The sequence below is a fragment of the Phyllopteryx taeniolatus genome, chromosome 18 (genome assembly GCF_024500385.1).
Source record: "Phyllopteryx taeniolatus isolate TA_2022b chromosome 18, UOR_Ptae_1.2, whole genome shotgun sequence".
NCBI lineage: Eukaryota > Metazoa > Chordata > Actinopteri > Syngnathiformes > Syngnathidae > Phyllopteryx > Phyllopteryx taeniolatus.
The window spans coordinates 14,956,879-14,982,234 of NC_084519.1; the positions used below are offsets into that span (position 1 = coordinate 14,956,879).

A 25,356-nucleotide genomic window follows, 5' to 3' on the forward strand; every position below is an offset into this window, starting at 1 on the left:
AAAAGTGAATAACATAATCTACTGTTAAAGAATCTATACAATTGATTAGGGGAAAATGGCAAACGTAAACATTTTGTCAACTTAATGAATATTAAAGTTGTTTTTTTTTACTATTTTAAAACTAAATTTAATATACATTTTTTTTTACTTTTTAATGTACATTTGTATTATATTTTTAGTTATTTGGTTTTAAGTTAAATGGTAATTTTAGTTTTAGGGTTTTTACTTTTTTTTTATTTCTACTTCAGAATTTTAAATTTTATTTCAAATTTACATTTAGATGATAAAATTATACATTTTTACTTTTTGAGTTTATCTAGAATCTTCATTTTAGTTTCAATTTGCATTGATTTAAATAATGATGTTCATATTTTTTTTGTTATTTTTTTGTTATTGTAGTTCTACCTCAAAATGATCATTGTTCAAAATCAGTTATTAATGCCTCATCTTGTTTTATATAATTGAAGTTTCCCCAGTAAGCATTAAGTTTAAGTATTCCAAGATTCTCTGTCATTTATGCCATTTTTTTTTTTTTTTGTAAGCATGTAGGCTAATCTAATAAAGATGCTTGCAGACAACCCAGTGGCTTTGTTAAACCCCCTGATTTGAGATTATTTGTTGTGTGGTTGCCATGGAGATTTATTGCAAATATGTGCACTTGTCCCCTGCTCACTGATATTCTCACGTCAGAAAACAAAAACAATAAAATTGTATTCTAACGATGAAATAAATCCCACCATTTAGAAATCCCTTGTAGATCAATCATTGTGGTCATTATAAATTACTATCATTGGATTTGCGTTATCTCTAGGGCAGCATAAAAGAGAAAAAAATATTACACACAATTAAATCTACAATAATGATATGACAACACATTGTGTACAAGTGTGTGTATAACATTAAATTCTGCAGTTAAATTAATGGAAATTTAAAGATGATCTATTTGAATAACCGTATTTTTGGAAAATGTTATGATGCCAGCACACACAAAATAATGAAACGTTTTTTCAAAATGAAATAAAATCTAAAATATATACATATATATATATATATATATATACACACACAGACACACACAGGAAGTTGCACGCAAATAAATAAACCCTGGTGGAGGTAATCGATCATACAGAATCTCGCCTGGACAGTAACGTCATCTGTTTTTCTTGAGATTTAATAGAAATGTCACGCTAGCAGGGCGTTGGCAAGAGGCGTGTCCACTAAGTGAGCAAGTTTTGGTGTATATAAAAAGTTGATTTGGTTGCTTGTGCCTGCCTGACTGCTTCCTGTCGACTCTTTGACGTGAACAACAAAACTGCAGCCTGTCGGCACCTCCATCACCACAGGTACGCTTTTATTATTTACAATCTTTTATGTTGTTTTTCTATAGCACTTGATGCTGGATGACAAGGCAGTTAAACTATAGTAGTTTAAAATGATATAGATTCAAATGCATGTGATTTTTTTTTGCTGGTATTTTTTAATCACATCTGTTTTGGTTATTATTATTACATAAAGTGCTTAACAAATGTATTGGCCCACCTGTCAAAGAAAACATCATGAAGTGTTTTAATGTCAACTAAATTCACAGTAACAAATACGTAAATCGGGTCTAAAAAAAAATGCACAATATAAAAATCCAGAATTTTTTAAATATAAATAGTGATACATGAAAATGTAGAAATTTAACAGATAGAAACAAGTGTTGCCCTACCCGTTTAGCTAATAAGTACATAAAGACAACAAATCATAACTATTTTACTATTTAATCTTTTTATGCAAAACAGTCAATTTAAAAAATGTATGACAATAATTATATTTTAGCTTTAAAAAAAAAAAAACCTTCAATATTCTACATACTGCTGATAACATTTTTAAAAAATGATTTTGGTAGAAGCCTATGCTGTTATTTTAGGTCGGCTAGTCTAATACATGTGGTAATCTCCGCATATTTTCGTCGTATACGTGCACACTTTACCCCTAATTCAATTTGCAGTCACAAGAGCAAACAATGTGCTGAAATCAGGACGCTCGCATTGCTGACTTGTGCTGACACTCAATGATCCTCTGTATCATCTGCGTGACTCATCGTCATTCCTGAAGTCATCGCTCAATTACCACTTTCAGTGCTAGCTCAGCGACATTTAGCCCACTGCTGGAAATAAACTGGCGTCCATTACAGTCTCAATCAAACGTATTTTTTGTGAACATCAAAAACAGTTTAGGATCGTCAGTGAACATTTTTTCGCAAATATCGACGATCGATCCGTCTTTAAAGAACCTCACAGCTGCGTTTTTGTAAACATTAAAGGCATTTTTTTTAAGACTCTTTAATTAAGCTAACAGTGGCAACGATAAAAATGGTGGACAAACCCAACGTCTGTTTAGTTTAGGATCATTGACGAATCTAGCGTACGTTTTTCGTTAAACATCAAAGACTGTCAAAAGTCATCATCGAACCTAAACCTGAAATATTGAAGACAGTTAAGAGTCGTAAAGTACATGTCAATGTCTCAGGAAACATTTAAGTCAATGTATTTATTCAATGCATTCATTTCCGTAAAACATCAAAGACAGTTTCGGATAATTGACAAAACCTAACCTACATTTTTCCGTAAACATCAAAGAGGTCAAAACTCACTAGCGAACCCAGTGAACGCGTTTTCCCAAAAGTGGAAGATCATTTTGTCTTCAACGGCCGTGACGTCAGTATTTTCGTAAACATCAAAGACATTTTTACGACTCTCTCAAAAATGTAACATACATTTTGTAAATATTGACAGACATTTGTGTGAACATTGAAGTCAACTTGGTCTTCGATGAACTTTTGGTAATTTCCCGCTTTTGTTTTTCTCAGGCAGCATGGACGTAAGTAGCTCCCCGCATTATCAATTGCAAGCACAGGTAAGAACATTTGTTTATTTTCCGCATCTAAATGTGAACGTTGACGCTTGCGTCGATGTCGCATCGTCAAGTTGCTGTCCTCCATCGTGTCCACCCTCTCTCTACCTCGTATCGCCGTCCTGACCTCCGACCCTCCGCCCTCCCCTTCCCCCCTTCAGCATGCTGACGTTCTGTGTGGCAGCTGCCCGCCTGGTTCTGCCCCACAGACTGGCGCCGTCTGGCCCGGCCAGACCCCCGGGAGCCCCTTCCCCATGTGGCCAGCGCAGCCCACCCAGCAGGTCCAACAGGTCCCGCCCACCCAGCAGGTCCGGCTGTCGTTCAGCCTGCTATTTTTATTATGGCAGCATTAAAACACCAACACAAAAAGATAACACAAAAATCTACTGTATATTGAATAAAGAAATACATGAAAACTAAAATTTGGCCTGAAAATATTACAATTATTTTTTTGAAATATTGTTTTTATTTTGCTGTTATTGTGAATTGATATTTTTATGTGACAATATATATAATTTTTTTAATTTCACATTTACATCAGGTATTACAAAACTCTATTTACGGCAGATTAAATAAACTTCAATCAAATATAAACTTTTACACATCTATAGAAATACACAATGCATACATTTCAAAAGAAAAAAACTAGCCACATTTATTATAAAAACCTGATACTAACTGAAATGTAAGTCGGTCTACGTGTCTAGTAAAAGATCTCCAAAATAAATAAATAAATACATCTTTTAATAAAGTAAATAAAAGGTTTTTTTTATATTTGTATATATTTTTATAAAATATATCCAATTATAATATAATATATAACATTTAAAAAGATATTTTATGGAATAAATGCTAAACGATGAAATACAAATGAAATGTAAACCAAAACAAATGTAATTAAAATAGATTTGTTGATTAATTTAAAACATTTGCATTAAACAGACAAAAAACAAATGTATTTACAGAACATATTTGATCAGAAAGTTGCACTCAAGCAAGCAAACCCTGGCGGAGCCAATAAATAGAGCACGTACTATATAGAAATGAGGAACAATGAAAAGAGAATGTTGCCCGGACATTAACGTCATGCGTCTACCATGTTTGTTTTGAGTTTTGCTTGAATAGACACGTTGATGTCAAAATGCGACTACGTGTGTGTTCCGTTCACGTGTCAGGCCCCGCAGGCTGCGCCGTGCTGGACCGGGCAGCCGAACACTCCCTGCTGGTTAGGGACTCAACCGTTGCCGGTCTCTGGGCCCACCCCTCTTCCGGTCCCAGCTCAGGTCCTAACACCCTCTCCTGCCCCCGCCGCAAACATGCTGCCCGCCCCGGCTCCGGGTCAAATCTGCCAGCCTTGTTGGCCGGGCCAGTACCAGCCCGCCCAACCTGCCCAGCCTCCGGTTCAGGCTCAGATACCCTTTCAAGTCCCAGCTGTATCTCCGGTTCCCGCCCCAGCACCTGCCCCCGTTTCCGCCCCGGCTCACGCTCCAGCTCCGAGCCTCCATCCTTCTATGCCGGCGTGGGCCGCCCATCCCGGCTGGGCTTACAACCCCGGGCAGCCGGGATGGCCCGGACAGAGCCCGGCCATGGTGCCGCAACACTGGCTGCCGCCCACATCGGGACCGCTAGTGAGTAACAAACCCAGAAAACGTGACTGGAGTGTCTTCCGTCATAACATTTTTGGTTTTGGGCATTTAGAGCGTACCGTACAACCTCAACCTGGCCCGAGGGGTGTACGACAAGATGATGATGACCATCCTGGGCCAGATCAAACCCAACGCTAAAATGTAAGTAGTCCACAGGAAGATTACTGCATTCGCACACAGAATTTCCAGGAGGTCAATTTTCGGCAGTTTATCCAGCCTGTTTCGGTGGACCCTTTTTTAGCCGAGAAACTTTGCAACTGGACTGTTCTGGTTATCTTAGAAGATGTTTCGCCTCTCATCCGAGCAGGCTTCGTCTGATTTGTCACCAAAGGAAATTCTTCAGGTTCAGGAGGACCGAGGAACCCTTCTACACCCACAACGAGGACCCAGCTGGGGCGCCAAAATGTCATTTTGAAATTAAATTAAAATATTTCTGACCCCAAAATACCCGTAAACACCCAGTTAACCGTAAAAATGGGCTCGAGCCGCCACTGTTTTCATCCATTTGAAGTATTAATTGAACACTATGTTTGTAGGTTCACTATAAATTTCCTGCGAGGCAACGACATCGCCTTCCACATCAACCCTCGCTTCAGCGAGGGGGGCAAGCAGGTGCTGGTGCGCAACCACAAGGTGGGCGAGCGTTGGGGCACCGAGGAGAGGGACCTGAAGGGACCCTTCCCCTTCGCCCCGGGGAGCCCCTTTGAGGTGAGCGGCAGCGAGTGTCCCGACGCCACGACCCGGGCCGCACGTGAGCCGCGAGACTAATTGATGCTACACGTGACGCCCTTGACTGACTCCAGGTGACCTCTCCCCGGGTTGAATGTCAGGCTAACGTTTGGCTGAAAAGGTGGAAAGGGTTGGAAAGGCGTTTGGGAAAGCTGGTCCTAAATCAGGGAAGTGCCGCCCCACAGGGAGACTCCTGGAGGTCAGTCGCGGTCTCATGATGTTGCGCAATAGCCTCACTAACTACAAAAACTTTACTTTTGAAAAAAATGTTTTTTGTAAAAAACAAAAAAATCTAATATACGTTTAATACATACTGTGGGAGGGAAAAAAAGTGTACAGTTTCAGCATAAATTGGTCATAAAATGCAGTCTGCTCATCTAAATCACAAGAATAAAACAGCCACACAAACAATTATGTTTTCATATTTTTATAGAGCACATGTAAACTGTCAAATTGTTTGTGTGGTATTAGTTTAAGCGGACTGAATTTAGTTGTACGTTTCTGTGAGGAACACCTCAAATGCGTGTTATTGTCAAAAGTTAGTTTTCAATTAACTAATGTACGTTTTGTACACCAGAGACAGTTTAGAATCTTCCTTTTTGTCAACAATTCCGCCTTCAATGACCATAAAAGTAGCGTAGATGTTTTCGTTTTCGTACGTTTCACTTGCACCCGAATGCAAAATCACCAACTGATTTGCCCGCATGTGTGTATGTGTGCGTACGCGCGTTTCAGATGAAGATCTTGTGCACGCAGGACACGTTCCGCGTGGCGGTCAACAACATTCCGTTGTTCGAATTCCGCCACCGCGTCCGCGAGCTCAACCAGATCAACAGAATCAACATCCTGCACGACGTGGTCCTCACTTTCGTCAACGTGGAGACGCTTCCGTAGGACATCACAAATTCATCGGTCGGCGCCACCATCATAACATGATGTTGACATTTCATTAAGTGTGTGACAATAATACATGAGAGTTGAGCTCCTTCACCATTAAACCCACACTAATATTCATAAATAACATTCATATCAAATATTTTAACAGCTTGGTTTTCAGTGTATTGTACCACACGTGAATTTATTGTGTACATTTTCTATTAACAATTAAATGACTTCAAACTGAATGCTGAGGTTCTGTGAATTTGTATTTTTAAAATAAATTTCTGATCATTTGTGACGAGTAATTTAAAAAAAAAATTGTATTGTGATCATTTAGTTACAATAAAATATAAAACAAATAATGCAACCAACTTGAAATCAGTATTTTATTTATCTTTTATCAATCCTAACCCTTTTTTTACATCCTTAATTTGTTTATTATCAATCATACATGTAATTCTTTATCATTTAGATGTATTATAGTCTACAAATAAGTTCAATTTATAATGTATAAGAATTAATAATTAAATGTTCAGGATTTTTTTTTAAAAACATTTGTTTGCTGTTATTATTTGAAATGCAAATGAAAACATGAATAAATAAATAGTAGTAGTAGTAGTGTTTGTTTATTTCATGGAGTTCATGAGATATGTACAATGCACATAGACACAATCGTTCATTAATACAAAACTTTTTTTTGCACAATAAAGTTTTTTTCATTTTTAATGGACAAGTTTCTGATTATGTTTCTTATTTTAGTTAGCTTAGATACTATACATCTGTATTGTACTCCTTACAAAAGACAATTTCAACGTGCAGAAAACAGACAAGGCGACAACTTTCTTGAAGAAAATAAGGCCAACTCCTTGACGTCTGCGTGCAAAACCATTGGCGCTATGAAAAGAAAAATAAGCGAGTGGCTTCTTGCTTCACATCTTGCCGTCCAGCTTCCTCTCCACGGACTTGAGCAGAAGCTCTGCGTACTGCTCCAACAGCGCCAGGGCTTTGTCGCCCTGACCTTTGGCCTCCGAGCCCCAGAGGGCGCCATTGGACAGCGGGTCAAGCTCCGCCTTGGCCGACGCCAACGCCTCGGACAACACCATCACCATCTCCTGACGACTTTCTTCGCCGCACTCCGGAGGGCAGTGGAGCAGCTGATGTACGCACATTATATAATACAATATATTTTTTTTTTTTAACGTATATTTCCGTCTTGACGGCGAAGTTGGCTCGCTTGTCTTAAAAATACAAAACTTTCATTTCAAGTTGTGTTTGAAAATTCAGTTTCACTTAGCAACGTGAAAGTTGGTAGGCGAGTCTATCCGGAGTAGACCCACAAAAAAACGACAAACTCGTCCTTAAGGTTTTGTCCAGTCGTTACCAAATTTGAAATATTTACTTGACAGATAGACAACACTCAATTGCCAGTATTTTCAGTTTGAATCATTTCATGTAGATGAAGCATGGCGGCAAAATTTGATGACTCCCCACAAAAGACCAAATTCTAATAAGCAGAGTTGGAAAATTCAGCCCCTGAAGTCAGTTTTATTAAGCAGCGTGAAAAGTAGACGACGTCTATCAAGAATAGAGCCACACTTTGTTTAATTTGACAGCAAACTTCAGATGGGAGCTTCAAGCCTTGTTTTTTTTTTTTTGAAGAATTGTTCACTAATTCTATTTTCCAAAGTGCTCTTATCCAGACACGCACTGACCTCTGTGTACAGCGTGGCGGTTCGCCTCAGACTGCAACGGAGCTCACTCGCAGCCTGCCTGCACGCGTCCAATGTGACGGTATCAACTGCAGAGCAAATATAAACACAAATGTCATTTAAAAAAAAAAAAAAAACGCAAAATAACACACGTTTTAGAGGCATGTCGGCGCACACTGATGTGGAAAAAGAGAACAGTACAAACAAGCCAAGTATTGCTGGGTGTATTGTCAGTGCACTCACCGACGCGGCACTGCCAGGAGGCCACGGGTGACACGGACGGCGACACGCAAGCCAGCGGCGGCCAGCGCGAGGCGGAGTGACGACGAAAAGGAAGAGGAGGAGTAGGTGGTAGAAGAAAAGGAAAAGGATTGCTAGTAAACGACAGGTTGGTAGGAGGAGGAACACCTGGATGGGTGAGGGGATGTTCCGCCACCAGGGGGAGCTCTTCGGGCGGTGGCCCTACAGCTTGGTTACTGGAGGAATAAAATGGTGTAAAAAAAAAAAAAAACGTAAACTCAGTGATGATATGTCAGCACTTTATTTATATTTGTGTTCATGTGTTAACTTTTTGCCATACAGTGAATATAAAAAGTCTACACACCCTTGTTCAAATGGCAGGTTTTTGAGATATAAAAAAATAAGCCCCGCTAACTTTTCTCACCATTAATGTGACTTATAACCTGGACAACTCAATTGAATAAAAAAATAATCATAATTGTTTTGAGTGGTAAGTTCAAATAAGCAACTAAGATACTGCGGTTGCACAAGTGTGCACACCCTCTTATATATAATGACGAAAACATACTTGATGAGGTAACTCTTTATAATATTTTGTCAAACTCACCTTTCATATGTGGTCACTTTGTTCTTCTCTGCTGCACCTTGCACATGGAAGAACAACAGAAGAATCAAAAAAAGGAATAAACATGGAAGCAATCGTGCTGGTAGCTTTTTACGTGTTACACTGCGTATGTCGCCGACAGCCACGGCAGCCCCGTTTACCCGAAACGGAGTGTGACGTGGGATTTCTGTTATTTCTTTCTTTGTATTTCAGTGAGTTTTCTCAAGGTGCGTGATGGGACGTGTCGGGTGGCTGAGTCCACTACGCTTCGGCATGTCGTTTACCACTGATTCCAGTACGTTCCCTCCCAGGCCGTCACGTTCTGATAGAGTCCCTCACATCCTGTCGTGGCTTCCTACGGATGAAACGTAGCGGGCAGTTTTGGAGCGCGTTTGTCTAACGGAGCTTTCCTGTCTGGCCCGGCTCCACAGTCTGCGTCAGCGTGGGGGGCCACATACTGCCGCTCGATAAATCTTTGATAATACATTGCTGCCTTGATATATCTCGTTTGTCATCTCGATGCGTCACGTTTGCCCATCCCGACCCTCCGCGTTGTCTCAGGACCATCCTGTTTTGTCCACGGTGGTCTGCAAATGGGCTGCCGTGGCCGCCGGGAACATGGTGTAAACGTAGCCTTACCTGTGTCGGGTGTGACATCACACGCCGGACCCACGGTGGGAGAAGAAGCTTTAATTGGACTTCCTGGACAAAAGGCGTTGCCTTTCACCTCCGAGCAGACGCTGCGTCGAGGGCTGAGAGGCTGCTTGGGCTGAGGTATGCGAGAGGGCGTCGGCGGGACGGCGACGAGGGTGTGCCAAGACGTCTCCGCTACGTCCAGATCCCCCCAGGACCTCCGGGCCTTGGGGAAGGGCGACAGGTCGAGGCCGGGGTGGATGCCATCGCCCACGGAGGACGAACGGCTGCTTTTGGCCATGGAGCTGGCCGTGGGGTTCATGTAGGAGCGAGGAGACTGAGGCGAGCCCGGCGAGGGCGAGGACACTTGGGAGGACGAGGGCTTGAGAGGGTCTCGGTCCAGGAGGAGATACTGGGGCCTCTTGCACCACTCCCTATGATCACTAGAGGGCAACGGAGAACGTGGAGCTGGAGGGAGGAGGAAGGGGGAGGACATTTTAGAGTACCATTCATTTGATTCCTTTCTTTGACATTTTGCTAATTTTTATTTTAGCTAATCTGTCATTTATTTTTATTTTTTTGCATTTATCAGAAATGGATTTCAACTAACTGATCAGATATTTTAATATGTATATGCAAGTTTTTTTTTTCTTTATAATCTGCTCTTATATCTTAATGTATCCATCAATCCACAGATGAACTATAGATATATTTTATTTTGTAATTATTTTGTTTGAATGTTGTTTAATTTGATGCACTTTGATGTGAATATATTTTTTCCTTTTAATTGTATTTTTCATGAAGTTATTTTATCTGATCAGATTTTCGTTTTTATGCATAAATCTACACTTCAATAATGATTTTTTAAATTTTATTTACCACACCTTATTTCATTTTATTTAAGAATCATGCCACATGTTAATGATGTCATTAAAATATATACTTGTTTTATTTTATACATTCAAGCCAAATCTATGATGTGATATTTTTAATTTTATTTAGTTATATGTGATATTATTGTATTTAATTTTTATTTCTCCATTGGTTCAACCCACAAATTCACATTTTATTTCATGCATTCAAAATCAAGTCATAAAAACGTATTTTAGTTCATATTTGATTTAATTCATTAAATTTGATTATTTGTATTTCTTATTTTATTTTATTGATTAATTCATTCTACATAATAATGTCATAAAAATGCTTAATTTTGATGTCGTCACTGACTGATTTACTAATACACTTTTTCAAATTTATCTTAGGTTGCGAATTTGGTAGCCAAACTACTGATACGCAGATGGGGGGCAGCATTGCATCTATTGTGTGTGGGGGAGGTCTTTATTTGTATAAAATGTTTTTTTTTAAACAATATTATTGGAAATCGTTTACAACATGCGGTAAGACTCCACGCTTGAATTCATCAAACGGACTGTTTGTGTGCTGCTGTTTTGGTTAGCAACAAAACTTGACCAATATTTGAGGAAATGCTTGATCGCAGCAGCAACGTAACGTACAGGCTAACGTGAGGTTCTGGGCGGACTGGGACTTGTGCAGACTGGCGGTTCTGTAGGGCGGCGGCGGTCTGGAGGGCGGCGTGGAGAACCTCCAAAGGTGGGACCCTGACGTGGTCTTCTTTTGGGATCGGGGGATAATTGCAGAGCCTGTGACGAGCCTAGTGAGACCCACAAAAAAAATAAAGCGGTTGTTAAATAACACATTCCGGACAATTGAGTGTCTCCTAAAAGTCTTACTTTGGCCCCTGGGTGGCGCTCGGGGACACGGGGGTTTTGACTTCCGTGGTTCGGCCGCCTCCTGCTTCCTTTGCCTGCGCTTTGGAAAACGGAGGACCTCCCCTGCAGCACACAAATCAGCAAAGTGAGAGTTTGCAATTTTGTGAGGGGTGCAGTCTTGATCAGCGGCTCAAAGGGGGAGGTATGCATTCTACATACTTTGAAAATGTTATTAGTTTAGTGAAGGTCTGCCATGAGGTGGTCACGCTTACCTGTTGTGATGTCCTCTGGCCAGGAAGCGCGAGGACATGCTGAGCCTCGGGACCCTGCTCGGCTCCGCTGCGAGTCGCACGGCGACAAAATCAGACAATAAGCTCGAGAAATACATAAAATAATCAGTGAGACCGTCGTACCTTTGCTGCAGGCGTCCGCCAGCGTCTCAAAGTTCCGCTTGAGGAAATCTTCTCGTCCGGTCAGAGCCTCGTCCAGACGGATCGCCTCCGCTTTCGTTACCTCTTCTTCGCCTTCGTCCTCCGAGCTGTCCAGGCTAAGCGACGTGTTGTCTGCGGAGTCTGTCGGTGTACGTTTGAGCACTTAATCAAAGGCTCTAGAGATTTTACTGGACGTGACATAATGCGAGTCTTACCGTCCAGGACGCCATCGGGACTGGTTCCTCGGCTGTCGTAGCCTAGCGAGCAGGCGCTGTCCGGGCTGCAGCTGTCTTGGCTCTGGCCGATGACCTGACGCTTCCTGTGAAGTGAATCCTTTGCTGTGTCATCGCTGCAGAAAAATGATGAAAAATATGTTATAACACGAATACGCGAGTGTTGAGCTTGGCTCTCAATTCCCCCAGACACCTGGAAATGACCCTAAGATGGCAGCTTCAAACCGAAATGGCAGACTTCCTGTTTCTTTTCATGCATGGCTTCTTGAGACTTATTCGTGCGTCTACTCATGATACACATGCCGACCAAATTGCATGAGTCGAAATTAAACTGACTTTCAGGACTGAATTTACAGAGCCAACTTTTGGATGTTCGTATTTTGTAAAGTGCTTTTGCTATTGACAGCAATGTGTTTAAACATACTTGGTGTACCCGTCTTGTAGATCGGCGTCATCTTCGTCGTCCGCCGTCCCCAGCCTCACCCTATCAGAACCCTCCACGCCTTCAGACGACAGCCAATGGCAGCGGATGACGGGCTGACGGAAGCGGCTCTCGTCGGGACGTTCCGGGCTCGGCGCGGGCTCGGCGAGGGCGGGCGTGCCGCTGCGAGCGTCGCCAGGTTTGTTGGGCGTGAAGGGCTCCAGCTGCCTCAGGTCCAACATGGACACCACCTTCAGGTCCAGAGAGCCTTTACGACGAGACCAGCGACGACGAGGACGACGACTGACGACGGGCGTGGGCGAGGCGAGCTGGAAAAAAAAAACATGGCGGGGAGAAGACATTTAAGAAAAAAAAAGTATATTTGTTGCAACAGAGAAAATTATGATGTCAAATTAGCAATATCAACTATTTAAGCGCTTTTTCCAAAATGCTAATACTTTTCAAACCTTGCAAATGTAACATTAATGAGAATTTAATGTGAACAAAGGCAAACGCTCACTTACTTTTGCTGGTTCCCATTCAGGCGCTTCTTCTGAGCCGCCCGTGTCTTCGCCGTGACTGCTGTCAGCGGACGCGCTGTTGCTGGAGTCGTCTTCGCGGTCGCCGGAGTGTCGGCGGGTCACGTCGTCGTCATCGTCGCGCTCGCTGTCTGAGGAGAGGCTCCTCGGGGCGGGAGCGCTGTACGCACACAACATTAAATCAAGAGTCGTAATGGCGTAAATGGTTTTCCGGGAGGAAAGGGGGTGGGGGGGGGGGGGTCACCTGAAGGCGGCGCTCTTGAGAGGCTGTCGGAGATGAAAGAGCTTCTGTCGCATGCTGATGGTCAGCTCTGGAGCCAGACGCCACACAAAGATGCAACTACGGCACAAAAACAGGATCAAAGGTTTTGTAGCGAGCATGTGTGGTAATCATATTTGCTGACGCCGATTTGTCCCGTGTGGATGACGTCCTCACCTGTCGCCTGACACGCTGATCAAATGCTTGCAGTCGTTGGTGAACCTCAGACCGGTCACGATCTCTGAAACACGCAACAAAAATGCGGCACGACTTGTGTTTAGCAATCTGCTCACATTCACAAATACTGTGCTACGTGATCACATATTGAACAACAGAAACCGTTTTGAAAGACATCGCTAACGATGTATACTTGTGTGTTATCTATTACCCGAATGTCCAAACATGGTGGCAACACACTCTCCGGTGTAGAAATCAAAGATGCTGATGTTTTTGTTGGAGCAGCTGGCAGCCACGTACTGACCAGACGGATCGATCTGAACCTGCAACCCCAAACGCACAAACGCACGCACGTGCAGGCGAGTGACCATTTTATTAGGTACCCCCGCCCATTTAATCCAACGGTGAGCAGGCCTCCTCACCCTGAGCAGGCTGCCGTCGTCGCTGAGCGATCCCTTGTACAGTTTCTTCTGTTTGCCATTGCTGACGTTGAAAATCCTGTTGACACAAAACCAAAACAACAAAAAAAAAACACATCAGTACCCGACCTTGAGGTTTCCGGGCGTGCGCTTGAAAGGAAGACACACCTGATGCAGCGGTCCTGGCAGCCCACCGCCACGTGCTTGCAGCTGGGGTCCACGCCCATGTCGTAAAGCGTGGTCTTCCTCACCGTGTGGTGAGAACGCCGGAACTCTGTTCCTCTGTTGCTCTGCAAAATCAACGTGATATATATGCATGAAAATATAAACATAGTGTATACATATACGTTGCTGTTTTTTTACACTCATCTTATATACAAAACTATTAAGGTATAAGATCCAAGAGGAGTAGCTTCCTCATTTTGCTATTATTACTGCAGTGCCTTTCCCACAAATGGTTAAATAGTCTTATTTTATTACCGTTTTGCAGAATAAAAGAAATGTATATTTTTTACAGTGCCTGTTGACGTTGGCTAAAAGAGACTTCTTATATTATTTTAAAAAATAATAGTTTTACAGTACCTTTTTTGCAAAGTGTAAAAGTGTCACACTTATATTTTTGTTTTGTTTTTTTTACTTAAAATACCAAATACACAAATTGTTAGGTCATTTTCTAAAATAAAAATATTTGTATATTGTATTTGCCACACATTAAAGATATTCAATTTTTTTAATTTAAAAAAACTATGTTTTTAAATTTGTATTTTCTGCAAATTGTTAAAATAGCCTTTTTGTTATAAGAAACAAATTGAAACTTTTCTACACATGGTTCAAATAGTATTAACATATGTATTATTTTACAGAATTTCAAAGTGTGTTTTCTGCCTTTTCAAACCCGCAAACGCTCCGGTGTTTATTTTACCCTGAAATGGTGGGGGGTGACCGCTTTCTTTTTGTAAACAATAAAGAACACATTTATGCGTTTGTAGAATGAGAGGCGTATGCATTATTTCCCTTGTCACTTTAATAGTTACCTCCTATGTGTGGTTGATAATCGTTCAAAACCGCGTTGGTGCTCATTATGCGCGCGGTGTGATTACAGGGATGCTGGCTTGGGCCGCGCAGAGAGCTCCTTAAATCTTAGTGGCGACTAACAAGCGGTCGTTTATCACGCTCCATAAAAGTTCACGCTCACACAGACGAACGCCTTCAGATGGAGAAAAAGAAGAATGAACGTGGTGAAAAATGGCCGCCGATTGGAAAAGGCTGGCTGCGCCACACTTTATGCTAAGCTACTTACCGCAGATTTAAGACCCCTTGTAGGTGTGTCATATGTGTGTGTGTTTACTTACCGTGTGCGCGGTGCGGAAATAGATGCTTTTATCCGCCCCACAACTGATCAACCTCACTTTGCCGTCATTGGCTAAGAATCAATGGGGGAGAAAACAAATTAAAATGTAATTACTGTATGCAGAGAGAATAAATCAAATGATGTACACAAGGTGGACAAACATATTGAGACCTCACATCTACAGTAATAGATATTCAATTAAATGTCATCTGAAAAAAAGAATAGAGTAATTAGAAAGCCTTTAGATGTGCATTTTTTTTTTTTTTAAATCTCAAATGTTTAAAAGTCGTTATGAAAATAATACAATGCAAAACAAATTGAATTCAATTCAAACAAATAAGCTAGGCGTGCATAGCATAGTTTATTTTAATGAGAAGAATTGCTGAGCTGCATTTTAGCTAATTAAAACAAATTTAATCATTCATTTCTTAGTTAGAAATTACATTTTATTAAGGACGCTTTATTCTTGTGAAGAAAAATGTAAAAATATGATTATAATACTAGAGTGCCATTACACAATCTTCCACACCACCAAAGATGACATTTATGCTGGAGTTTATATTCTGCGTCGGTGTCATGTCCACGTGTCCCGATACTTTTGTCCACATGGTGTGAGAGTAGGGTCCACATGAGTACGAATACTGTAGTACAGTCAGTCATATAGAATTCAAAAAGGCGGCGTCTCAGGAGGCTCACCGGCGAAGCGTACGGCCGTGATGGACGACGAGTGCTCGTCCAGCGTTTGCACCAGGCCGTAGTCGGACGCGGCGTCCAGCACGTGAATCAGACGATCTCTGCTCGCCGTGGCCAGAAGCTGCAGACCTAAATGTGAAAACCGAGCGAATAAATTCAATGCGCGGTTCGCCTAACTTGAGCATCATGACACACAAACGCTGACCTGTTTGTGGCTTGCTGTACTCCAGGCAGAGGATTTCCGCATCGTGAGCTTCCACTTTCAGAATCTCTTCCATGCTGCTGAGGTTGTGAACTCTTAACAATAAACACAAGACCAATTGAAGAAAAACATTATGAAATAGTTGTATTAGTGTGGCTCAGTTGATAGACCAGTGCCCAAAGCGCTTTGGGCACCGTGATGGTGGAGATACAGCGCTATAACAAATGCACTCCATTGAACGTAACATTAAAAAACATTTGGAAATAAAAATATTGGGATATTCTGCAATAGTCAACTTAAAGACTGTGAATTCAGAGATTTGTTTCTGAGTGGGTGAAATTAATGATTTAAAAAAAATAAAAAATAAAAAAAAAACTACAAAAAAGCAACACAGTGCCTGTGGTGGACCTCAATAGATGTTGCTGGTGTACCTAACGAAGTGACCACAGTGTTGAGGTAAGGCTTCTGCAGTGGCTCTCACCTGAGGATTCCGTTTCGGTCTCCAGACGCTAAGTGTTTCCCGTCCGGGCTGACGCAGATGGTGCGGATGCCGGTCCTGCTTTCCGCCGGCTGTCCGTCCGCAGGTTTATCCGCTTTGGTCAGATTCTCCGTTTCCTGCAAGGCGGCCGTGCTCGCGCCCGTGTAGATGATCTTGAGGAGGTCCTGCAACAACAGCAAGCAAGAAATTAGCACCTTTCTTTAGGGACTGTATTGGATAGAGTTTGTTTTTTCATGAAGTCAAACTGACGGTGCTGAGGATGTTCCGAGAATGAACGCCGGTGCGTTCGTCCGGGTGCCAAAGTCTGATGGTGCTGTCGGACGAGCAGCTGAGGAAGGCGCCGGGCGACAGACTCGCCGCCATCTCCTCAGGAACATCCGGAACCATCTGAGGCAGAAATTAGTCCACAATATAACCATGTGAAAATAGTAAACACAATTGTCTAGAACAGTATGTATGCTCTGCGTTAGGGCTGTCACTATCGAATATTGTTAGAATCAATTATTCTTTTGATCATCTAATAGATTAATTGAATAATCGCATCAATTTATTGCAAAACCTTTTTTCGATTACGGTTTATTAACTGATTAGTGTGGCATATATTTTGTTTCAATTACATTGCTTTCTAATCTTTTGCTGTTAGGTTGTAATTGTATTTATGCATTCACTTAATGTTTTACAATTTTTTTTAACCTATACTGTTTTTACAATACTTCCCTTAATGTGTAATATTGTTAATTTGGAATTGTATTTATTTTTTCATGTAGTTTTGTACTATTTTATCTAATATTTTACTTTTCATTTTTATTTTTGTATTGGAATTGTATTGTCTTTTTATATGAAATCTTTTACTTAGTTTGTCCCTGTATTAAAGTAAAACCTTTCCTTTTTAAAAAAAAATATGTAAGACAAATTGAAACATTATTATTTGTAATGTTTCCACAAATAAGGATTTCCGTCCCCTTTTTTCTGACTGAATGTAGGTTTGCTTACTTCGAGGTCCCAGACACAGGCTGCGTGGAAGAGGGCCGAGTGGACCTTGGCCACCCGGGTGAGGTCGGCGACGTCCCACACGAACACGCTGTGGTCGGCGTACACGCAGCTCAGCCACCGGCTGACGGGGTCATAGGTCACGGCCGTGGCGTCCGGGTAGCGGGCGTCCGTCCTGCTGCAAAGTAAATGACTGGAAGGAGAGACAGAAAGGAAGTCAGTTGAAGGGTTTTTTACATCTTTGATATTTAAAACTCATTCACTGCCAGCCTTCCCAGTTAACATGGATATTCAACTTCTAAAGCCGTCAATGGCAGTGAATGTGTTAAACTCAAATCACTCACAGGGAGTTAGTTGTGTGTCCATGTGCAGCCGTATTATTTTGATTTTATTTGATGTTTAACATGTTACAAAACAAGTCGGGTGTCTCTGTGCACCTGTGTCTCTTTCTTTGATGTTTAGAGTAGGGCTGTCACTATGGAATCTTTTTAGAATCAATTCTCCTATTGATTATTGATAGAATAATCAATTATCGCCCCCCCCCCCCCCACCATTACAAAAATAAATTAATTAATTACTAATATACCTTTTATTCTCATTTATGAGGGATGGATCCTTAAACTGCATATGTTGGTACTGTGTGTACAGTATACATTTTTAGGTCAAAAAACGCTAACTAGCATTCAGCTCACTCATACTTATCATGTGTTGTGTATATTACACATCTAACAGTGTCTTAAAAAATAACTTACAGACGGTCCTGTGTCTTTTTTTTATCATTGGCCCAACGAAGCGTCTGTCTGCAATAAATGTCTGTGTTCCGGTGGTGAGGTTCTGGGCGGAACTTTTTTTTGGGCAGCATGTAGAGTGGGGTCTTCACACAGGTGTGGCCGTTTTAGAGCGTCTCGTTGTCAGCCGTGAGTGTGCGTACGACACGGGAGGATGGCCGAAAAGCAGGAGGGGGGGAAAGAATAACTGAACGTCCGACTTGACAGCCAGCGTGTGGACTTCGAGCTGGTATTGCCGCTTTTGAGCACCTTGCTGTCGTGGCGTGGCGAAGCCCCACAACGACTCGGTGGGATATATTCCAGCCACCGGAGGCTTTAAGCGGATAAATTAAATAAAGCACAAAAATTTGTAGTAATTATGTGTATGCATTAGAAACATGCTTGACGAAGTAGCATCCACGGGGAGTGGTTTCAGCGCATTCAGCGGCCACGCCCTTGATTTGTCACAATTTTGAAGCCTCCTTTAAAATATATATAATTTGAATCATTCAAATTTAGCATGGTTGTTAACAACACAACTCTATGGTTGTCAAGTTTCAAAGTATTATTTCCCCCCCCCCGCTTTACAGGGACTTTTAAGAAACACAGGCAAACATCGATACACAGGTGGCCGAGCGCTCCCTCACCTGGCTTGGGTGACGGACGCGACGTCTGCTCCGAGCGGGTGCGGCCGAGGCAGCGTGCAGACGAAACGCAGGTCGAGCGGGCTGAAGACTCGCACCGTTCCGTCGGCACAACTGCAGAAGATGCGCTCCGAGGACAGAGACAGAGACTGGGCCATGCTGGTCTACACAACACCAAGAAGAACGGGACGGGTTCCCACACAGAAAAACACTATTACATACATAGTACAGCATATACAGTATAATGTTACATATTAAGGATGCATACAGTCTTTAAGTTCATTTATTTAAGCAAGAATGGTTGGGAGGGAGGAAAGAAGTAAGTATGAAAGGAAGAACAGAAGAAACAAGGAGTAAGGAAGGTAGGAAGCGAGGGAGCGAGGAAAGAAGGCCGGAAGGTAGAAGGAATGAGGAAGGAATGAAGAAAGGGATGAAGAATGGCGAGAGGGAAATAAGGATGTTATGACAGGAAGGAAGACAGTAAGTGGGAAGAGAGGATGAAATGTATGAAGGAAGGAAGGGCAGAAGGGAGGAAGGAAGGAAATAAGGAAGGTTGAAAGGAAGGAAGGACACAAGGTAGGAAGGAATGAAGGAAAAGGAGGAACGAAAGGGAGGAATAAAAGAAGAATGTCAGGAATGACTGAAAGGCAAAAGGCAGAAGAGAATGAATGAAGGATGGAGGGTAGGATGGAAGGATGGTAGGAAAGATAGAAGGAAGGCAGCAAGAAAAGAAGGAAGTATGAAGGAAGGAATTAAGCAAATCAAGGAAGGAAGGGTGGAAAGAAAGAAAGACGACATGTACTGCAGTACTTTTGGCCCACCCTGTACTTTTATTGCATCTCCTTTTTTTTTTTTTTTTTTTTACCTGCAGGTCCACCCACTTGTCCAGCATCCTGTTGCCGTTGAACTCGCACAGCAGGCCGGAGAACGTGACGCAGAAGGTGGAGTCGGCCTTTTGGCCTCGCCCACAGGCCACGTCGCAGAAGAAGTTGTTCCTCAGCTCGCCCGGTAGACCCGAACGGCCCAGCAGAGGCACCGGGGTGCTGGCCTTAAACAAGACCGGCTCGTGATTAGGTTCATTACACTCCAGATCTCACCGACTTTTTGTAGGATTCAAAGGAACCAAAGTATGATTAAAACAAAGTCAAGTATGTAGTGACTTATACGCATGATTCAAATGAACTAAAAAGTGTAATTGAAATGAACTCAGCATGACTAAAAAAAGAACTAATGTATGATTACAGCAAACTTAAGTATGACTGAAACAAACTTCAGGATTGAAATGAACTCGTGTATGATTGCGAGGTTTCATGATCATTACATGCTCGGTGAATATTTTTAGGCTAATACCTTACTGGCCTTGCAGTGGTCCAGATACCAGAACTTGACATGTCTGTTGCCCACCGTAACAAAGTAGGAGCTGTCCTCAGAGAAAGACACTCCCGTTACCTTGCTGGACACCTTGTTGGCGGCTATGACCACATCCTTCTGCGATAAAAACACCATACGGTTACCTTACAGACTCAAGTGCAAATATAATCTGGTACGTAGTCGTACGCTTACTTTCCAGGCCCAGACGTTGACCATCATGTCGTGCTGGTTGCCCACGCTGACGATGTACTTGCCGTCGGGCGAAAAGGCCACGCAGGAGACGCCGTACTCGTGCTTTTGGAGCTCAGACACCAGCCGGCACTCCGACACGTCCCACAGTCGCACGGCGGGAAGGTGGCCGCTCTGAGGAGGCGATCGGTCGGAATGTGAAGTGCTTTTTGATTAAGTCCGACGCAAGCGAACCAGTTCGGTCAACGTGTTCACACTTGATCGAACGAGGATCAAACCAAGGAAGAAAAACATTGATCAAAACAAAACATAAGATCGAAACAGCCTAAAATATGATTAAAACGAACTAAAGTACATTGAAACAAACCGAAGAAAGGTTAAACAAAGTATGACTAAAATGAACACTGCAGCGTGCATGTAACTGCAGCGCCTGTGCTGTGTTCACCAAATATAATGGGGACTGTGGTGTTCTATTCTGAGGCTTCAATGTCAAGGCTGGGTACAGAGATTATCCTCTGGCTGCACACAGTTACATGACTTGTAACCCTCTCACATCTCTCTCTGTGAGGGATCACTGAGCTATTTCCACCACGAAGCGCTTTAAAACGACAAAGTCAAGGTCAGAGCTAATAGGTGAGGTAGGTCGTCCAGCATGGAGGACACCGGACGAGGAGGCTCGCATATACAGGAAACGGTGCGTTACAAGAAATCGTACGCTACGCTAATTGAGCACTGCAATTGTTCTTATTTCCTGTTTGGATACCATTTATGCGGTTTTCAATTACGTGAAGTGTTTGAAAACACAACGGTGGACGGTTACATCAGGTAGTATGAATACATTTGCATGCTACAGTATGTACATACAAGTACAGATTCACTATTGGATGTTATAATACACTGGACATAGGGAAAGGGCCCGACCGCGAGAAGCGAAAATCTGCCGATAACTGCCAGCCATTACAACTGTATTCGAAAAAAAAAAAAAAAGTTTTAACCCCAAAAAAATTCGTTAAATGGAACTATATCATCAATAAGCGTTCTTCACGAACCCCACCCAAAAAATAAATAAAGAAAATAAAAAGCTAAAAACAAACTAAACTCCATTTAAATACCCTAAAGTACAATTAAAATCAACTTAAGTATGATAAACAAAAAACAAGTATGACTGAAATGAACTTCAAAGTAAGATTGCAATGTATGATTAATGTATGCTGAAACTTTCCTTCAGGGAACCATGGGAATTGTATTTCTTTTTTATTATTATTATTATTTAAAATCTGAACAAATCAGCAATCCACAACAATGAGTAAATCGTGCAAATATGCAAACCTTCACGTAGCATTTCTGTGTTCTATAATCGGTCCAACTAAGAAAAATGCTGATGTAATAATCCCACATTTATAATTGCAAAAACAAAAAGAGTACCAACTTGCTTTTGAACTTTGCTCTCTGCTCTCAGAACAACCAACATGCACACAGCCACTTAACACGGTGAAGTCTGTTAATCAGCTTTGATTACGCCGGTACTTTGTTTCCAGAGGTGATTGATGCCAAGCGGCTAGCCTAAAACGGGTCGTTAGGAACACGGAACCCTTAATCGACCGGTTGGGCAAGCGCACCTAAATCCTGGTGGGTATTTCGCAATGAAGCCACAGCATGGATGTTATTTTACGTGACGGACGGTGTAGTTGACTTGCAAGTTGCTCACATTTCAAAACTTTTGCTTTTATAAATAAGTTAACTGATTGTTAGTTGACTGAATAATTGATAGATGATGAACACATTTTTTTCAGCAGGGAATACCAGCATGTATTTTATTCAATATTTTAGTTTTTCTGTCAAACATTTTTTTCAATGTTTGCTAATATTTTCACATATTTTTTCACACTTTTGTATTTTATATTTAATCTGTCAATTATTTTAGATTTTTATTTTTTTTTTTAATTTATGTAATTTATCATAATATATTTTATAAATATTTTTGAGCTATTCACGAGGGATAGGGGCCAGGCCCGACCGCAAATGACAAATATCTTGCGCAGCAACACATGCATCCATCCATCCATTTTCTGAGCCGCTTCTCCTCACATGGGTCGCGTTAGCGCTGGAGCCTATCCCAGCCATCATCGGGCAGGAGGCGGGGTACGGCCTGAACTGGTTGCCAGCCAATCGCAGGGCACATACAAACAAACAACCATTCGCGCTGACATTCACACCTACGGGGAATTTAGAGTTGTCAATTAAACTTGCATGTTTTTGGGATGTGGGAAGAAACCCCACGCAGGCACGGGGAGAACATGCAAACTCCACACAGGCGGGGCCGGGGATTGAACCCCAGTCCTCAGAACTGTGAGGTAGACGCTCTAACCAGTCGGCCACCGTGGCACCGCAACACACGCAGACAGACAATATAACAACACCCACACGCATTCTTTATACTGCGAAAAATGACTAACATTACTGCAGTTTACCAAGTCAGTTACAATCATTGTAAAACTTCTTATTTGTATCTGCACGTGTTATACTGCCCCCAGTGGCCAAGTCACACACTCCAGAAAGAGCCACAATTAATTAATCATGATACCCAAACTGTTTAATTATTGTTATTATTTTTTTTTACAAAGTACAATATTATAGTGTGCTATTTTCCTTATTAAAAACATGATACAATATTTTTTGTTTTTATTGGGGAGATTGGAACGGATCACTGGCATAATGGTGTTTGTTTTCATAGCCTGCAGCCACCTTCATTAGTTACGCACATTCGCTTCACTAAAGACTAAATTGTCCACAGGTGCACAGAAAATGAGAGTGTGAATGCTTCTGAGTCTATATGCGATTGGCTGGCGCCAGTCCAGGGTGTAAACCCGCCCGTACTCTCGCCCCAAAATCAGCCGGGATGGACTCCGGAGTTGTTCCATTCGTGTGTAAATGAGATGATCAGCGCCTCACCTCGCCTGTGACCAAGTATTTGCCATCCTGGGAGAAGGACAGAGCCGTGATGGTCTTTCTGCAAGGAGGAAAAGGAGATATATGTATGCTGTATGAGTTGACAGCACGTTATCATTTCAATGCAAAGAAGCTCACCTTGACGTGTTGATGAGGTGCTGCTGTCTGTTCTTTCTAGGGTTCAGCAATACCACAACACACCTACACAACACAGACACGATAACAAAAAATACATGCAAAATAAACGAAACAAATGCACGCAGCTTTGTGTACTGTAATGGGACCAACGTGAGTCATCGCTGTTAATCTGTTATTAGCTTTGTTCTGTGTACTGCTAAATAACAACTGCAAGAAGGATTATATAACACACACAAGAGCATTGTGCCCAGAAAGTCTAACTAATTAGCTCATGTACATACCTTTAAAAACTAAATACTCTGTAAATTAAGGTAAATGAAAATACTTTTTTTTTTTTTTCTTCCTTCTCACCCTGCAGGATAGGCCACCAGTCCAGTTTTGGGGTCGCAGGCTAGGCAGCTGTTGCCCAAAGCGGTGATACCCAGAACCTTTTCTAACGTCACCTGCAAAGCAACACATGGATATTGTCCTTTAAATGTTCCAATAAGTTGGACAAAGATACAAAAAAAAGGTCATGAAATTTACTTCAGATTTAGCAATTTGATGACGCATGCATCTTATTTAAAAAACAAAAATATTGATACAGGTATCACAATACTCGTTTTTCATCAACTTGTGTAGGCGTCGAGTTTAAAAATTCAGCCCCCAAAGCTAGTTTCACTTGTGAACATGAAGTTTGATAGGCATGTCTATCATGACTAGACCCACAAAAAAGTCTCAAGAAGCCATGCCAGAAAATCCACAGGAAGTCCACCATTTTGGTGTGACTTTTCCATTTTAGTGACAGTCCTCCTCATAAAACACAAAACTAATAAATTGAGTTCAACGATCCAGCCTGCAACGGCAGTTTAACTGAGCCACATGGAACTTGGGAGACAATTCAGGTGTAAATGGATAAATACAAGTTACAGTATATTTTTTATGCAAATCATTTTAAATATGCATCGAACATTCATTTTATCAAATAATAGGTTGACTACAATTACGCTGATTATAAATAGTACATTAAAAATCAGGAACAGCGTATTTCACTTACACATTTCAATTTAGTTTTTTTTTACCTCATCGATGAATAACCTGGGCCATCTGTCTTGTTTTAAAAATTAAATGTCACCCTTGAATGCAGAGGTTTGCCCACCACCACTGCTATAGACACTCAGTATGTAAATGTGTATGTATGTATGTATACATGCCTTGCTGGCCAGATTGTCCCTGCGCTCCTTCCCGGGTTTGGCCGACGGCGAGCTCAGCAGCTTCCTGATGCGACTCTTGATGGTCAGTCCGTCACCAGGCATGGTGTCGCGGGGACCCTCGGGTGGGGGTTTGCAGTCGAGTCACTGCGAAAGGACCAATTCAACAATTCCTTTCCAGGCTGTGAGGAAGGAGCCTCTCGCAAAGTGGGACAGCCTTCCTGCTGGCGGGTCATGTGGAGGCTTAATCTCCTGAGGCCCGCCTGTCGCCTCGGCCCGAGCTCCAGGCATCCCGCCTCTTGATTACATCAATGTGCCTAATTAATTAACTTGATTGGATTAAAGGCACACAGACTGAAAAAAGAGAGAGAGGATGTTTGTTAGGCTGTATGTTAAGGTATACTTATATTTAATCAATCAACAGCTTGGTAGTAGAGACAAGAGAGATTTCTTTTTTTTTCCACTTAACATGAAATTTGGAAGGCGTGTCTTTCATGAACAAACCCACAAAAAAATCTCAAGAAGACATTTCTGAAAATACACAGGGATCTTGCCATTTTGGCCACTTTCAGGGTCACTGAAAACAAACTTTTTCGTCGTTGCATGTGGATGGAGTAAGGCAACGGCGTTTGATGACTCGCCAAAAAACACCAAACTCCAATAACTCACCTCAGCTTCACCATCGATATAACACAGTATATATTAATTGACAAATATTTCTGTATTGAATACCTTAAAGCCTTTAAGCCGACACAATTATTCAATTTAACAGCAAAAAGATAGTAAAAATAAAATAAAAATAAGTAAAAATAAAAGATTCAATTCA

At 41.8% G+C, this 25,356-nt stretch overlaps 2 protein-coding genes across 9 annotated transcripts; one reads left to right on the top strand and one right to left on the bottom strand.

Annotated features, from left to right (window-relative positions):
- Positions 1–1,267: 1,267 nt before the first annotated feature.
- LOC133468125 (galectin-3) lies at positions 1,268–6,397 on the top strand. 3 transcript variants are annotated; one of them, XM_061753623.1, is made up of 8 exons: positions 1,268–1,343; positions 2,855–2,901; positions 3,060–3,206; positions 4,074–4,526; positions 4,597–4,685; positions 5,081–5,252; positions 5,348–5,472; positions 6,009–6,138. In XM_061753623.1, the coding sequence occupies exons 2-8, from the start codon at positions 2,860–2,862 to the stop codon at positions 6,010–6,012; spliced, it is 1,032 nt and encodes a 343-aa protein (XP_061609607.1). In that variant the 5' UTR covers positions 1,268–1,343; positions 2,855–2,859; the 3' UTR covers positions 6,013–6,138. The 3 variants fall into 3 exon arrangements, with proteins under 3 accessions (XP_061609607.1, XP_061609606.1, XP_061609608.1); XM_061753622.1 differs by lacking the exon at positions 5,348–5,472 and having other exon boundaries at positions 6,009–6,397; XM_061753624.1 differs by lacking the exon at positions 5,348–5,472 and having other exon boundaries at positions 1,277–1,343; positions 2,855–2,865; positions 6,009–6,397.
- A 365-nt stretch (positions 6,398–6,762) lies between these two features.
- On the bottom strand, positions 6,763–24,779 carry LOC133468122 (mitogen-activated protein kinase-binding protein 1-like). Of its 6 annotated transcripts, XM_061753615.1 has the most exons (32): positions 24,534–24,779; positions 23,692–23,783; positions 23,341–23,403; positions 23,206–23,263; positions 20,257–20,427; positions 20,044–20,181; positions 19,559–19,741; positions 18,809–18,857; positions 18,697–18,751; positions 17,286–17,475; positions 16,542–16,679; positions 16,275–16,456; positions 15,797–15,888; positions 15,595–15,720; positions 14,900–14,970; positions 13,716–13,837; positions 13,551–13,626; positions 13,340–13,451; positions 13,129–13,192; positions 12,937–13,032; positions 12,678–12,852; positions 12,157–12,482; positions 11,715–11,848; positions 11,482–11,640; positions 11,341–11,407; positions 11,090–11,191; positions 10,853–11,010; positions 9,345–9,806; positions 8,709–8,745; positions 8,105–8,337; positions 7,865–7,950; positions 6,763–7,306 (listed from the first exon to the last, which is right to left on the bottom strand). In XM_061753615.1, the coding sequence occupies exons 1-32, from the start codon at positions 24,633–24,635 to the stop codon at positions 7,082–7,084; spliced, it is 4,344 nt and encodes a 1,447-aa protein (XP_061609599.1). In that variant the 5' UTR covers positions 24,636–24,779; the 3' UTR covers positions 6,763–7,081. The 6 variants fall into 6 exon arrangements, with proteins under 6 accessions (XP_061609599.1, XP_061609598.1, XP_061609597.1 ...); XM_061753614.1 differs by having other exon boundaries at positions 12,166–12,482; positions 18,697–18,857; XM_061753613.1 differs by having other exon boundaries at positions 8,709–8,739; positions 18,697–18,857.
- Between the last annotated feature and the right edge of the window lie 577 nt (positions 24,780–25,356).

What these genes read in the sequence shown, in the direction of transcription:
- LOC133468122 (XM_061753612.1), bottom strand. Translation starts at nt 24,635, where the DNA reads ATGCCTGGTGACGGACTGACCATCAAGAGTCGCATCAGGAAGCTGCTG. An exon ending in ATTTCCGCACCGCGCACACG is followed by an intron (nt 13,838 to 14,899) that starts GTAAGTAAACAC and finishes TTGATTTTGCAG; the next exon opens with AGCAACAGAGGAACAGAGTT. An exon ending in GGCGGACGCCTGCAGCAAAG is followed by an intron (nt 11,408 to 11,481) that starts GTACGACGGTCT and finishes TGCGACTCGCAG; the next exon opens with CGGAGCCGAGCAGGGTCCCG.
- LOC133468125 (XM_061753622.1), top strand. Translation starts at nt 2,860, where the DNA reads ATGGACGTAAGTAGCTCCCCGCATTATCAATTGCAAGCACAG. An exon ending in ATTATCAATTGCAAGCACAG is followed by an intron (nt 2,902 to 3,059) that starts GTAAGAACATTT and finishes TCCCCCCTTCAG; the next exon opens with CATGCTGACGTTCTGTGTGG. An exon ending in AGGTCCCGCCCACCCAGCAG is followed by an intron (nt 3,207 to 4,073) that starts GTCCGGCTGTCG and finishes TTCACGTGTCAG; the next exon opens with GCCCCGCAGGCTGCGCCGTG.